Source organism: Salmo salar, chromosome 17 (genome assembly GCF_965601325.2).
Source record: "Salmo salar chromosome 17, fSalSal1, whole genome shotgun sequence".
NCBI lineage: Eukaryota > Metazoa > Chordata > Actinopteri > Salmoniformes > Salmonidae > Salmo > Salmo salar.
The window spans coordinates 27,837,501-27,852,500 of NC_138307.1; the positions used below are offsets into that span (position 1 = coordinate 27,837,501).

The 15,000-nt window shown below is 42.8% G+C and overlaps 2 protein-coding genes and 1 long non-coding RNA gene across 4 annotated transcripts in view; 2 read left to right on the top strand and 1 right to left on the bottom strand.

The window, feature by feature from the left end:
• LOC106572425 (retinoschisin) overlaps positions 1–1,438 on the bottom strand; it is a 12,580-nt gene extending 11,142 nt beyond the window's left edge. Inside the window, exons 1-3 of one of the 2 annotated variants that reach the window (XM_045699513.2) lie at positions 1,290–1,438; positions 292–317; positions 1–51 (exon numbers count right to left, since the gene is read on the bottom strand). The exon at positions 1–51 is cut by the window's left edge and continues 73 nt beyond it. In XM_045699513.2, the coding sequence (XP_045555469.1) occupies positions 1–51; positions 292–317; positions 1,290–1,347 (135 nt within the window). In that variant the 5' untranslated portion in view covers positions 1,348–1,438. The remainder of the gene's footprint in view (positions 52–291; positions 318–1,289) is intronic. The other variant, XM_045699514.2, reaches the window with a different exon arrangement.
• A 1,294-nt stretch (positions 1,439–2,732) lies between these two features.
• Positions 2,733–5,522, top strand: LOC145861383 (uncharacterized). Its single transcript, XR_014381147.1, has 3 exons — positions 2,733–2,932; positions 4,769–4,952; positions 5,491–5,522. It is a non-coding gene; the product is annotated as an uncharacterized LOC145861383 (long non-coding RNA).
• A 350-nt stretch (positions 5,523–5,872) lies between these two features.
• Positions 5,873–15,000, top strand: part of ppef1 (protein phosphatase, EF-hand calcium binding domain 1) — a 32,764-nt gene continuing 23,636 nt past the window's right edge. Inside the window, exons 1-5 of the mRNA XM_082963308.1 lie at positions 5,873–5,998; positions 6,128–6,188; positions 9,119–9,288; positions 11,064–11,178; positions 14,888–14,934. Of these exons, the coding sequence (XP_082819434.1) occupies positions 5,873–5,998; positions 6,128–6,188; positions 9,119–9,288; positions 11,064–11,178; positions 14,888–14,934 (519 nt within the window). The remainder of the gene's footprint in view (positions 5,999–6,127; positions 6,189–9,118; positions 9,289–11,063; positions 11,179–14,887; positions 14,935–15,000) is intronic.

Genomic DNA, 15,000 nt, shown 5'->3' on the forward strand with positions numbered 1-15,000 from the left:
ACAGTCACACTTACAGGCTCGTCCTGTCCATGTCTCAGTCACTTCCTCCCCCTGAAACACAGAGAGGGAGAGATGGAACATTTGTCTCTAAGGCCAGGGCAGGGTTCTTTAGCTCAGGTCCTGGAGAACTACTTGCAGCTGGGTGTGAACTAAAGCAGGCCCACCCAGAGGCTCTGCAGGACTGGAGCTGGAGAAGACCTCTGCCTTAGGTTGGAGGACATCAGTCAGTTCACACATACATTACATTATCAATATGTTTGATGATCAATCACTAGATTTGATTCCACCTACCTCCTGAGCGTGTACACGGATTAGAACTGTTGGGACAGACCCCCAGCGCAGCACAGAGACAGAACATTACATGTAAAGACAGAAACACTTTCCAACCATAACAAGTCTCTCATATTCCATACATGTACAGTCTGTCCATTCCACAGTCTGACTACTAGACCACAAATAATCCAGCACATTATCCAGTGATGCATGTAGCCTGGTGAGGGATTTGAATGTTGGGAAACTAGTCACATAACTGCTACAGTAAAACTAGAACAATCCACCTATTTATAACAGAAATACCTAAGAAAAATCACATTTGTTTCTTTCAGTATTCAATCCAACCCCCATTTTTTTTCAATGTTTTATTTAACTAGGCAAGTCAGTTAAGAACAAATTCTTATTTACAATGACGGCCTACCCCGGGCCAAACCCTAACCCGGACGACGCTGGGCCAATTGTGTGCCGCCCTATGATACTCCGAATCACAGCTGGTTGTGATGCAGCCTGGAATCAAACCAGGGTCTGTAGTGAGGCCTCTAGATGCAGTGCCTTAGACTGCTGCGCCACTCGGGAGCCCAATCAACCAATATATGTTTCTTTCAGTATTCAATCCACCACCAATACGTTTCTTTCAGTATTCAATCCACCACCAATACGTTTCTTTCAGTATTCAATCCACCACCAATACGTTTCTTTCAGTATTCAATCCACCACCAATACGTTTCTTTAAGTATTCAATCCACCACCAATACGTTTCTTTCAGTATTCAATCCACCACCAATACGTTTCTTTCAGTATTCAATCCACCACCAATACGTTTCTTTCAGTATTCACCCACCACCAATCAACCAGTATATGAAAATATTTGACAGTGTATATTAAACCGGTACAACCATTTCAACCCACCCCACTGTAGAAGCCTACACTCTGAGGTCCTGCTGTGATCAAGCTCACCATCCAGAGAGACAAAGACATAATGAGGGAAGACAAAGGCAAAGAAGAGACGAACATACCGTTAGACACAAGCAGGAGGGCCAACAGAATACAGTGTCCATGGGATTCCATCTTCATGCCTACACAGTGACAGGACCACACTGAAGCACTATACTGTAGCCTCTCTGATAGCACCAGGGAAGGATTATGATAATCCACAGGACACTAATGGTCAGTAATACCCTTTATCTCCTCACAAAGTCCCTCCCTCATCTGTTGAGGGCCAGTTGGGAAAATGCAATGAGGATACAGTAATGCAATGTGTAATGTACCAGAGCGTGGTCCTAATGGCTAGTTGCCCTGAAGGGGCCCAGCTGCTATACCCTGTCACCCATATCATGGAGCAGAAGGTGTATTCAAGGCATTTGGGGTTATCTAGTTTAGGAAATGATTTCTTTGCAGAATAAGGGGAATAGTGTGTGTGTGGGTTCAACTTAACAGGAAGTACCATTTTTATTTATAAAGATAAATAGGTTCTCCGATTGGTCAGATGGGTTAACGTGTCAAAACGTTTCAAAATGCTGGAACTAAAAGTGACCCAGCCAGGCGTGAACAGCACAGGTGCACACCATAGATAAATTGCCCAAGCCTGAATTCAATCTTCATAACACCAAAGTGGGTGTCATAGGCCTATAAAAAGGTCATTGTAAATTTGAACATTTTATAAGACAATCCAAAGGAAAAACACAATGAAGGTCTTTGTTAGCAGAACAACGAAGAAACCCTTCAGAGAGCAGAAGAGAAAAAACAAGGCCTACTCTACCTTCATCTACAAGATCCGGAGAGAGGTTGGAAATAATGGGCCACATTTGGCATTAATTAGTTATTTGGTGTAAATGAATGTCACAGGGCTCGCCAACCCTATTCCTGGAGCGCTACCCTGCTGTAGGTATTTGATCCAACCTCCGTAACTAACCTGAAAATGTATCAACCAGCTAACTGTTAGATTCGGGTGCGTTACATTTAGGTTTGGGACGGAAACCTACAAGAAATCACTTTAAATGTTTTATTACAGGGTGACGGCATCCCCACCATGGACCGTTTTTTGGTGAACGAGTCTACCTGCCCACGGAGGGTGCTGGTCCGTCTGGTCGGTTCCGAGGCCGCCCGCCTGTCACGGCTCAACAGGAGGAAAGTCATCACCCAACTAGAGGTCCACACTGCCATGGCACGGCTGAGACAGGGGAGAAAATATGCCAGGCAACCGGGCGCCTGAATGGTCTTATGAACACTTTGAATTTTATGTATATTTAATAAAGATGTCTTTGTTTTTACTCGTTTTGTTGTCATTCCAACAAATCAATGCACCACTAAATGTGTAAAACAAAAAGCGCACCTGAAGGTTGTATAATGAAATGTTAACGCGGTATGCGCGCCTCTAATGGCAGTCCAATTACTTCGAGGGGCGGGGAAAGGCATGACCATAATTGATGCATTTGCTTGTCTTGTCAGGGGCGCAGATGTGCGCCAAACTCAGTCAACCATAGCCAACTCCGACGCGTGGGGAAAGCGGAAATCAAATGGACGATTTTGTTCCTCGCCGTGCGTGACGCGTGTTGATTAGGGAAGCGTACACTATGTGCAAGACTCACATTTTGGCGTAGACTCTGCTGCGGCACAACCGGACATCTTTATCACCCCAACCGGTGTCCAGGACGAACAGGTAGGTTCCTAGATGAGCTTGGACTTGTCGTTTACTGGCAACAGGCTGTTGGTCACTGAATCAGCTATTGCATCCTGTGTAGGGAATTGAATTACTATATTCACCTCGGCAGATTTTACATGTGAACAGCAACAGGTGTTTGTCTCCATGCAGATCAATGGGCATACTGCAGGATGAATTAGTTTATGCGACATGTTTAATTTAATAGAACACAATTATGTGCGTATTTTGGCGGGTTTTTGCCCTACTAAAGAGCCGTTTGTCAGATGAGCTGCTGCTGGGGTGTTGTAACAGAGGCTGAGAGCGAGGCGATGTTGGTTATTCATAGTTGATCCCAATGGACTTTTTGTTTCATGCTATATCAAACATGCGCCTCCATGGCAACCCTTTACTGATTTTAACCAATTCACATGTGAACATCAACAATTAGGCTTCAACTGGAGGCTTTTCAGCAGGGACAGCCTCAATTACATCTCAATTGCATACACTATGTATACAAAAGTATTTGGACACCCCTTCAAATGACTGGATTTGCCTATTTCAGCCACATCTGTTGCTGATGGGTGTATTAAGTCGAGCACCCAGCCTTGCAATCTCCATAGACAAACATGGGCAGTATAATGGCCTTACTGAAGAGCTCAGTGACTTTCAACGTGGCACTGTTATAGGATGCCACCTTTCCAACAAGTCTGTTCGTCACATTTCTGCCCAGCTAGAGCTTCCACAGTCAACTTTAAGTGCTGTTATTGTGAAGTGGAAACATCTAAGAGTAACAAACGGCTCAGCCATTAAGTGGTAGACCACACAAGCTCACAGAACGGGACTGCCAAGTGTTGTAGCGCGTAAAAATAGTCTGTCCTCGGTTGCAACACTCACTATTGTTTCAAACTGCCTCTAGAAGCAACATCACAATAACTGTTTGTCGGGAGCTTCATGAAGTGGGTTTCCATGGCCGAGCAGCCGCACACAAGCCTAAGATCACCATGCGCAATGCCAAGTGTCAGCTGGAGCGGTGTAAAGTTCGCCGCCGTTGAACTCTGGAGCAGTGGAAACAAATTCTCTGGGTTGATGAATCACGCTTCACCATCTGGTATTCCGATGGACAAAGCTGGGTTTGGCGGATGCCAGGAGAACGCTACCTGCCCCAATGCATAGTGCCAACTGTAAAGTTTGGTGGAGGAGGAATAATGGTCTGGGGCTGTTTTTCATGGTTCAGGCTAGGCCCCTTAGTTCCAGTGAAGGGAAATCTTAATGATACAGCATACAATGACATTCTAGATGATTCTGTGCTTCCAATTTGGTGGCTACAGTTTGGGGAAGGCCCTTTCCTGTTTCAGCATGACAATGCCCCCATGCACAAAGCGAGGTCCATACAGAAATGGTTTGTCGAGATCGGTGTGGAAGAACTTGAGCCCTGACCTCAACCTCATCGAACACATTTGGGATGAGTTGGAGCGCCGACTGCGAGCCAGGCCTAATCGCCCAACATCAGTGCCCGACCTCACTAATGCTCTTGTGGTTAAATGGAAGCAAGTCCCGTACGCAATGTTTCAACATCTAGTGGAAAGCCTTCCCAGAAGAGTGGAGGCTGTTATAGCAGCAAGCGAGGACCAACTCTATATTAATGCCCATGATTTTGGTCATGTAGTGTACGTTTCGCGTCCTCTCTCATCTCCTTCTAAGGACCAATTGAAGGAGAAGGTTAGAGGGGAGGGACCGCTGGGGACCCATCCAATGGGTTTTGAGGAGAGAGGATTCAAGGAGTATGCAACTTTTCTCTCTCTCTCTCCCTCTGTCTGCCTGTCTGACTCTCTCCCTCTCTGTTTCCATTCACAGACATACTGCCTTGCCCCTAACAGAATGGCCACAGACATAATATTACATGATACAGAACCCTTGGGTCACTGACACCTGTGACTGCTGGATGTCTGTAGTGACTGCTGGACGCCTGTAGTGACTAGCATTATGGGATGTGGCACCTCCGTCACCACTGACAACAAGGGGAGGAGACTGACAACAGGTGAGACAGACTGGGGACAAGTGATGGTTCTGATTGTCTTCCCCCAGGACTCATGTACCTGGTCCCAGATCTGTTAAGGTTGGCATAGCAGAAAACTGTAGTTGGCAAGACAATACAAACAGATCTGGGACCAGGTTACATCTCGTAGATTGTGAATCCAGTGAATATATAGATCTGGGACCAGGCTACATCTCGTAGATTGTGAATCCAGTGAATATACAGTTTGATCATAGAGCACCTTTTGACATCTTTGAGAATTCAGTATGTTTATCAGCCGGCAGCTGATGAATTAGAAATCTTGTAGTTTTCCCTCCTACTATAGTTGAATGTTTTCAAGATGTTGGTAAAATGTTCTGCTTTTCTTTGCCTTATTTCTTTACTTCTTCTTTTATCTGACAAACTTGTTTAAATGAATTTACTCTGAAGGGATTTTCTACTTCTAATTCTCTCTTTCCTCCCTGGTGTGTTGTTAATTCTGCCTCTCTCCCTCTGAACTGTCTCACTATAAATGATTTTATTTAATCACTCCTCACTACAGACAAGACGGCCAAGAACACTTCCAGCCCCGCACTGGGTAAGAGGCCTCCTCTCACTTCACCCCTATTGCGGAGTCCTATTGGTCAATCTTACTGTATCATAGTGTCTTATTGGTCAATACCCATGGTCATCCTGTGTGTCTCTCTTTCTCTTTGCCTCTGCCTCTATCTTTGTGTTTTCTGACTCCCTCATGTCTTCATTAGTTTTCAATACTGCTAACTACCTGCAGAGGGCTGTTATTAAACTGTTATTTTATTCAATATGGCTAACTACCTGCAGAGGGCTGTTATTAAACTGTTATTTTATTCAATATGGCTAACTACCTGCAGAGGGCTGTTATTAAAGTGTTATTTTATCCCATCTTCCATCTCCTCCTCTCAGCTATGAAGGCAGCCATCCTGATCCAGCGCTGGTACAGACGCTACATGGCCAGGTTAGAGATGAGACAGAGATACACCTGGAACATCTTCCAGTCTATAGAGTATGCTGGGGAGCAGAACCAGCTACAGGTAATGGAGAAGAACCCAGGGGGTTTAACTGAGACCTGAAGAGGCCTCGGCTTTAGCCCAGCAGGCCAACACAGTCTGTTAGTCAGTTGTATTCCATATGACCAAGTACTATGTTTGAATCTTCCTCAGCTCTCCAGTTTCTTCAGTTTCATGCTGGACAACGTCACTCAACTCAATGGGAATGGCCCAGGTAACTAACATTTTCTTATAATGTTTTCAGGAAAATTGTTGGACTGTCAGTTCCTAGCACAAAAAAATGGAATGCCCATAATTATTTATAGACTGAACAAAAAACGTCCCGATCCATTAATAGCCTATGCCTAAAACATATTATGGTGAAGATGTTGCTTAGCAACCGCATCCGCATGCATCTCTGTTTTTCTCTGTTGTAGTAATGTGGGATATTGTGTTCTTGTGACTGCTGCTGCTACAGCTGGGGCCTGCCTGTACACGTACAGAACAACACGTTGCTGCAGATAATTAGCCAGGCCCTTTAGTGTTGAAGACAACAGGAGATGATGCTCAGACCATCTTGCCTATTTTTACAATATTAATTACAGTATAGGTGATCTCTGTGGTTTTGATCAGAGTAATATGATAAACTGACTGGTTGTTTAGAGACGTGCTCTGAAGACGGAAGCGACCACTCCACAGATAGGGTCTGAGAGAGGTGTGGCTGCTATCCTCTTCAATAACAACATCTGATTATGATGTCCTGCCTGTTTGTCTGCATAAAGGAGTGTCTATGGCTGGACATTAACCTACTGTAGCAGGTTATTCCAGAGGAGTAAACAGAGATGCCCTGAACATGTACAAATGTGTTTGACATCCTGTTTTAGTGTGTTAATAAAGTTATATTTTATTTGATTCTATTCAGTTTGATTCTACTCTATTTAGAGTTGTAAAATTCCGGTAACCTACCTAAAATTCCCAGGTCTTCCAGAAATCCCGGTTGGAAGATTCCAGGAATCAGGAGGCAGTAAGCAGCAATACCAGGGGATTTGGGGAAAGTTACTGGAATTTTTAAACCCCACAACTCTATTCTATTAACTCTGTGTGTTCTGTTCTATTAACCCTGTGTGTTCTGTTCTATTAACCCTGTGTGTTCTGTTCTATTAACCCTGTGTGTTTTATTCTATTAACCCTGTTTTGTTCTATTCTATTAACCCTGTGTGTTCTATTCTATTAACCCTGTGTGTTCTATTCTATTAACCCTGTGTGTTTTATTCTATTAATTCTTTCTGTTCGTCTATTCTATTAACCCTGTTTTGTTCTATTCTATTAACCCTGTGTGTTCTATTCTATTAACCCCTGTGTGTTCTATTCTATTAACCCTGTGTGTTCTATTCTATTAAACCTGTGTGTTCTATTCTGTTAAACCTGTGTGTTCTATTCTATTAAACCTGTGTGTTCTATTCTATTAACCCTGTGTGTTCTATTCTATTAGCCTCTCTGGGCTAGGTGGGACGAAATCGTCCCACCTACACAACAGCCAGTGTAATCCCGTGGCGCGATATTCAAATACCTTAGAAATGCTATTACTTCAATTTCTCAAACATATGACTATTTTACACCATTTTAAAGACAAGACTCTCGTTAATCTAACCACACTGTCCGATTTCAAAAAAGCTTTACAACGAAAGCAAAACATTAGATTATGTCAGCAGAGTACCCAGCCAGAAATAATCAGACACCCATTTTTCAAGCTAGCATATAATGTCACATAAACCCAAACCACAGCTAAATGCAGCACTAACCTTTGATGATCTTCATCAGATGACAATCCTAGGACATTATGTTATACAATACATGCATGTTTTGTTCAATCAAGTTCATATTTATATCAAAAAACAGCTTTTTACATTAGCATGTGACGTTCAGAACTAGCATACCCCCGCAAACTTCCGGTGAATTTACTAAATTACTCACGATAAACGTTCACAAAAAACATAACAATTATTTTAAGAATTATAGATACAGAACTCCTTTATGCACTCGCTATGTCCGATTTTAAAATAGCTTTTCGGTGAAAGCACATTTTGCAATATTCTGAGTAGATAGCCCGGCATCACAGGGCTAGCTATTTAGACACCCACCAAGTTTAGCCCTCACCAAAGTCAGATTTACTATAAGAAAAATGTTATTACCTTTGCTGTTCTTCGTCAGAATGCACTCCCAGGACTTCTACTTCAATAACAAATGTTGGTTTGGTTCAAAATAATCCATAGTTATGTTCAAATATCCTCTGTTTTGTTCGTGCGTTCAAGACACTATCCGAAAGGGTAAAGAAGGGTGACGCGCCCGACGCGTTTCGTGACAAAAAAATTCTAAATATTCCATTACCGTACTTCGAAGCATGTCAACTGCTGTTTAAAATCAATTTCTATGACATTTTCCTCGTAAAAAAGCAATAATATTCCGACCGGGAAACCGTGTTTTAGTTCAAAGAGAGAGAAAATAAAAACATGGGGTCGCCTCGTGCACGCACCTCAGTCTCATTGTCCTCTGATAGACCACTTACCAAAGGCGCTAATGTTTTTCAGCCTGGGGCTGCCTCGACATCATTCAGCTTTTTCCCGGGTTCTGAGAGCCTATGGGAGCCGTAGAAAGTGTCACGTTACAGCAAAGATCCTACATTTTCAATAAAGAGAGTCAAGAAGCCCAAGGAATGGTCAGTGAGGGCACTTCCTGTACAGAATCTTCTCAGGTTTTTGCCTGCCATATGAGTTCTGTTATACTCACAGACACCATTCAAACAGTTTTAGAAACTTTAGGGTGTTTTCTATCCAAAGCCAATAATTATATGCATATTCTAGTTTCTGGGCAGTAGTAATAACCAGATTAAATCGGGTACGTTTTTTTATCCGTCCGTGTAAATACTGCCCCCTAGCCCTAACAGGTTAACCCTGTGTGTTCTATTCTGTTAACCCTGTGTGTTCTATTCTATTAACCCTGTGTGTTCTATTCTATTAACCCTGTGTGTTCTATTCTATTAACCCTGTGTGTTCTATTCTATTAACCCTGTGTGTTCTATTCTATTAACCCAGTTTTGTTCTATTCTATTAACCCTGTTTTGTTCTATTCTATTAAACCTGTGTGTTCCATCCTCCATGTTGTCAGATCTGATCTCCCACCTGCTGGACCCAGTGGTTGACCCGTGGTCAGACAGAGAGAGACAGACCATGTATGAACAGATCACTGTTCCTGAGTCCTACAGCGGTCCTCACCTCACCTTCCCCCTCACCGTCTCTCACACCAACGCCCTGCTCTCTGCATTCAAAGAACAACAGGTACCGGACCATTCAATTCAAACTTTATTTTTCCCACTGTGTGCTACAGGACCAGTATTCTTAAAGCGTTTCAGAGTAGTAGTGCTGGTCTAGGATCAACTTCACTGTGTCCATATAATCATACTCATTATGATCTAAAAGGCAAAAACTGATCCTAGATCAGGACTGCTTTCTGAACATGTGCCCAGGGAGTACAGGAGCTGTTGTGGACAGTATGGCAGTGTCATGACGTTGCCCTCACTCTGGGTACAGAGAACACAGTTGAACCCCCTCCCTTTGCCCTCTGGGTTTTCTATGCACCATCCCCCTACCTACCTCCCCCCACCCAGGCTGTGGTGAGAGGGGTCGTAAAATTCCAAAGGAGAATGTCCGGCCTCATGGCCCAGTTTTGAGACAGAGAGGGGTTTCATAGCGAGACAAAGGAATTCTTCCAACTCACAGAATTAGGGAACCGAACGACATTTATGTTCTGGAGAAGGTATAAAAGATTGGTGAAGAATCCAGCTACGAACTGGTCCGCTTGGTACAATTTTGTGATACTCATTAGAGACAATATTGCCATATTACCATACTAAGGTTTATATAATAGCCTCAGCTATGGGACTTGCATCTAAATGGTTGTATACAATGATTTAATAAGATTAAAGCTATTTGGAATATGTTGAGAGGCTATGTACTGATGTTAATGTGATAGAATTGTATTTCTGTTCAAAGCTTAACTCAGTCATCGGCACGCCCCCAGGGACACAGACAGGACAAGGCGTCATGTGACAGCCTGTTCTATGTTCAAGTATAAAACCCCCACCTAGAAGTTCTTTCACTAGACCAGCTTACCTCAGAAGAGAGAGCCAAGGTTTGACCATGCATTCGTCTACTGAAGTTTAACCATACCACGTGGTTAAACTTTTAGACTATCGATACCGACAGAATAATAACAAGTCTTTGATATTAATTAATAGTCTGCAGCTAGAAATTTGATATCATTGAACGCGAAGACCGACGAAACATCCATTCTATAACCACATTAATGAATGTCGCTTTGAAAGATCCATTCTAACCGAGAGAGAGAGAACGCGGACAAAAACTCTCCAACAGGACAAAAACTCTCCAACAAGGATCCCGACGACACACTGAGCGTAAATATATATTGATTGCAATTGTTCCCGAATGAGTGAGTGTTCATGTGCAAAGGTTTGGATATCAATGGTTAATATTTATCAACTCTGTAGGGTCTTCTCAGCTGACCCCCTCTTGTTTGTTTAAACAAGCCGCCATGCCGGTTTAGCCCACTAGGGCACATTACTCTACCAATTCTTTGTGACGATAACTACTGTTTGTATGCCTTCTGTGAATTACTTTGTTTAGTAAATAAATGATTTTAAGACAGTTGATGAATGGATGACTTAGTGAAGACTGGGTTTGTGCAGATACAACAATTTACGACGTTTGGAATGAGACTGACGAGGTAAAGAATACACCATTTAAACCAGAAGATAATCGGTCAGATACTATAATATAATATATAATGTTATAATATAGGAAAGTTATATTAGGAAAATTATAACTTTGTAATCTGAATATTTTCCTTGGTGCCCGGATCTCCTAGTTAATTACAGTTAAACGATGAATCAGTTTAATCGCGTAATAATAATTGCAGGGAGTTATTTTGATAAACATGTCTTCGGTTTAATGGTGCCCAAAGACACGACAGCAGCTTCATGAATAATAACAGATCAATAACCTATAGTCCTACCTGATGGTTCCTCTTCTTTCAGCCTCTCCATGGCAGATACATGCTGCAGTTGTTACACCAGACTAAGAAGCTCCTGAAACAGATGCCAAACATCATTCACCTGTCCACACCCTACGCCAAGGAGATCACAATATGTGGTAGGTTGTTGTTCATCTTTATTGATTGGATTGATATAGCGCTTTTCCAGATGATCAAAGCACTTTACACTGTATGAGGGAAACTAATCCACCACCCCAATATTGTTTTCAGTACTGCTAACTATGTTGTCCAATATTTGACCATGTACTGTCTTGTACTTGTTGGTTAATTTCATTTAAAGGCCTTTAGTTTTTTGGGGGGGACGTGAGTGTCCAGATGTCAAGTTGACTTTCTAGTGCACAACACTATCTAGGACACAAGACTGACTATCTAGTACACAATAACACAAGGCTGACTGTCTGGTTCACAATAACACAAGACTGACTGTCTAGGACACAAGACTGACTGTCTAGGACACAAGACTGACTGTCTAGGACACAAGACTGACTGTCTAGGACACAAGACTGACTGTCTAGGACACAAGACTGACTGTCTAGGACACAAGACTGACTGTCTAGGACACAAGACTGACTGTCTAGGACACAAGACTGACTGTCTAGGACACAAGACTGACTATCTAGTACACAATAACACAAGGCTGACTGTCTGGTTCACAATAACACAAGACTGACTGTCTGGTTCACAATAACACAAGACTGACTGTCTGGTTCACAATAACACAAGACTGACTGTCTGGTTCACAATAACACAAGACTGACTGTCTGGTTCACAATAACACAAGACTGACTGTCTAGGACACAAGACTGACTGTCTAGGACACAAGACTGACTGTCTAGTACACAAGACTGACTATCTAGTTCACAATAACACAACACTGACTATATAAACAGCAAAAAAAGAAATGTCGCTTTTTCAGGACCCTGTCTTTCAAAGATAATTCGTAAAAATCCAAATAACTTCACAGATCTTCATTGTACAGGGTTTAAACACTGTTTCCCATGCTTGTTCAATGAACCATAAACAATTAATGAACATGCACCTGTGGAACGGTCGTTAAGACACTAACAGCTTACAGACGGTAGGCAATTAAGGTCACAGTTATGAAAACTTAGGACACTAAAGAGGCCTTTCTACTGACTCTGAAAAACACCAAAAGAAAGATGCATAGGGTCCCTGCTCATCTGCGTGAATGTGCCTTAGGCATGCTGCAAGGAGGCATGAGGACTGCAGATGTGGCCAGGGACATAAATTACAATGTCCGTACTGTGAGACGCCTAAGACAACGCTACAGGGAGACAGGACAGACAGCTGATCGTCCTCGCAGTGGCAGACCACGTGTAACGGTACATCCGAGCATCACACCTGCGGGACAGGTACAGGATGGCAACAACAACTGCCCGAGTTACACCAGGAACGCACAATCCCTCCATCAGTGTCCGCAATAGGCTGAGAGATGCTGGACTGAGGGCTTGTAGGCCTGTTGTAAGGCAGGTCTTCACCAGACATCACCGGCAACAACGTCGTCTATGGGCACAAACCCACCGTTGCTGGACCAGACAGGACTGGCAAAAAGTGCTCTTCACTGACGAGTCGTGGTTTTGTCTCACCAGGGGTGATGGTCGAATTCGTGTTTATCGTCGAAGAAATTAGCGTTACACCGAGGCCTGTACTCTGGAGTGGGATTGGAGGTGGAGGGTCCGTCATGGTCTGGGGCAGTGTGTCACAGCATCATCTGACTGAGCTTGTTGTCATTGCAGGCAATCTCAACTCTGTGCGTTACAGGGAAGACATCCTCCTCCCTCATGTGGTACCCTTCCTGCAGGCTCATCCTGACATGACCCTCCAGCATGACAATGCCACCAGCCATACTGCTCGTTCTATGCGTGATTTCCTGCAAGACAGGAATGTCAGTGTTCTGCCATTGCCAGCGAAGAGCCCTGATCTCAATCCCATTGAGCACGTCTGGGACCTGTTGGTTCGGAGGGTGAGGGCTAGGGCCATTCCCCCAGAAATGTCTGGGAACTTGCAGGTGCCTTGGTGGAAGAGTGGGTTAACATCTCACAGCAAGAACTGGCAAATCTGGTGCAGTCCATGAGGAGGAGATGCACTGCAGTACTTAATGCAGCTGGTGGCCACACCAGATACTGACTGTTACTTTTGATTTTGACCCCCCTTTGTTCAGGGACACAATATTCCATTTCTGTTAGTCACATGTCTGTGGAACTTGTTCAGTTTATGTCTCAGTTGTTGAATCTTGTTATGTTCATACAAATATTTACACATGTTAAGTTGAAAATGAATACAGTTGCCAGTGAGAGGACGGTTCTTTTTTGTTTAGTACACAATAACACAACACTGACTATCTAGTACACAACACTGACTATCTAGTACACAACACTGACTATCTAGTACACAATAACAACACTGACTGTCTAGTACACAAGACTGACTGTCTAGTACACAAGACTGACTGTCTAGTACACAAGACTGACTGTCTAGTACACAAGACTGACTGTCTAGTACACAAGACTGACTGTCTAGTACACAAGACTGACTGTCTAGTACACAAGACTGACTGTCTAGTACACAATAACAAGACTTACTGTCTAGTACACAACACTGACTGTCTAGTACACAACACTGACTGTCTAGTACACAACACTGACTGTCTAGTACACAATAACAAGACTGACTGTCTAGTACACAAGACTGACTGTCTAGTACACAATACTGAATGTCTTGTACACAAGACTGAATGTCTTGTACACAAGACTGACTATCTAGTACACAATAACAAGACTTACTGTCTAGTACACAACACTGACTGTCTAGTACACAATAACACAACACTGACTATCTAGTACACAATAACACAACACTGACTATCTAGGACATAACACTGACTATCTAGTACACAATAACACAACACTGACTATCTAGTACACAACACTGACTATCTAGTACACAATAACACAACACTGACTATCTAGTACACAATAACACAAGACTGACTATCTAGTACACAATAACACAACACTGACTATCTAGGACATAACACTGACTATCTAGTACACAATAACACAACACTGACTATCTAGTACACAACACTGACTATCTAGTACACAACACTGACTATCTAGGACACAACACTGACTATCTAGGACACAACACTGACTATCTAGGACACAACACTGACTATCTAGGACACAACACTGACTATCTAGGACACAACACTGACTATCTAGGACACAATAACACAACACTGACTATCTAGGACACAACACTGACTATCTAGTACACAATAACACAACACTGACTATCTAGTACACAACACTGACTATCTAGGACACAACACTGACTATCTAGTACACAATAACACAACACTGACTATCTAGTACACAACACTGACTATCTAGTACACAATAACACAACACTGACTATCTAGTACACAACACTGACTATCTAGAACACAACACTGACTATCTAGGACATAACAGCCCCTCAGCTCCCAAAATAGAGCTCTTTCTCCCGGTTGTTTATATACATAATGAAAAGACTTTGTTTCACCTCAATGGCCTCCTTCCCTGTAGTCAGAGACGCATCTCATCAAACTCAAGAATCCTTGAGATGAATGTTAAACACACACACAGAACATTAATGTCGGAGAGAATGTTAATTAACTGTTGATTAACTCAGTTAACCAATGAACCCAGTCATTTTGGTTTCATAAGCCATGGATGGTCTAATTTCTAGGAGGAAATGTGTCTACTACCTTTAAAATCTTCTAATGCTTGTCATTTCCTTCAGGAGATTTACATGGCCGACTAGATGACTTGCTGCTCATATTCTACAAGGTTAGGCTCTTGACATGATACTGTACATGCCATAGTATACTTGTGACACTACATGAAGAGAAACAA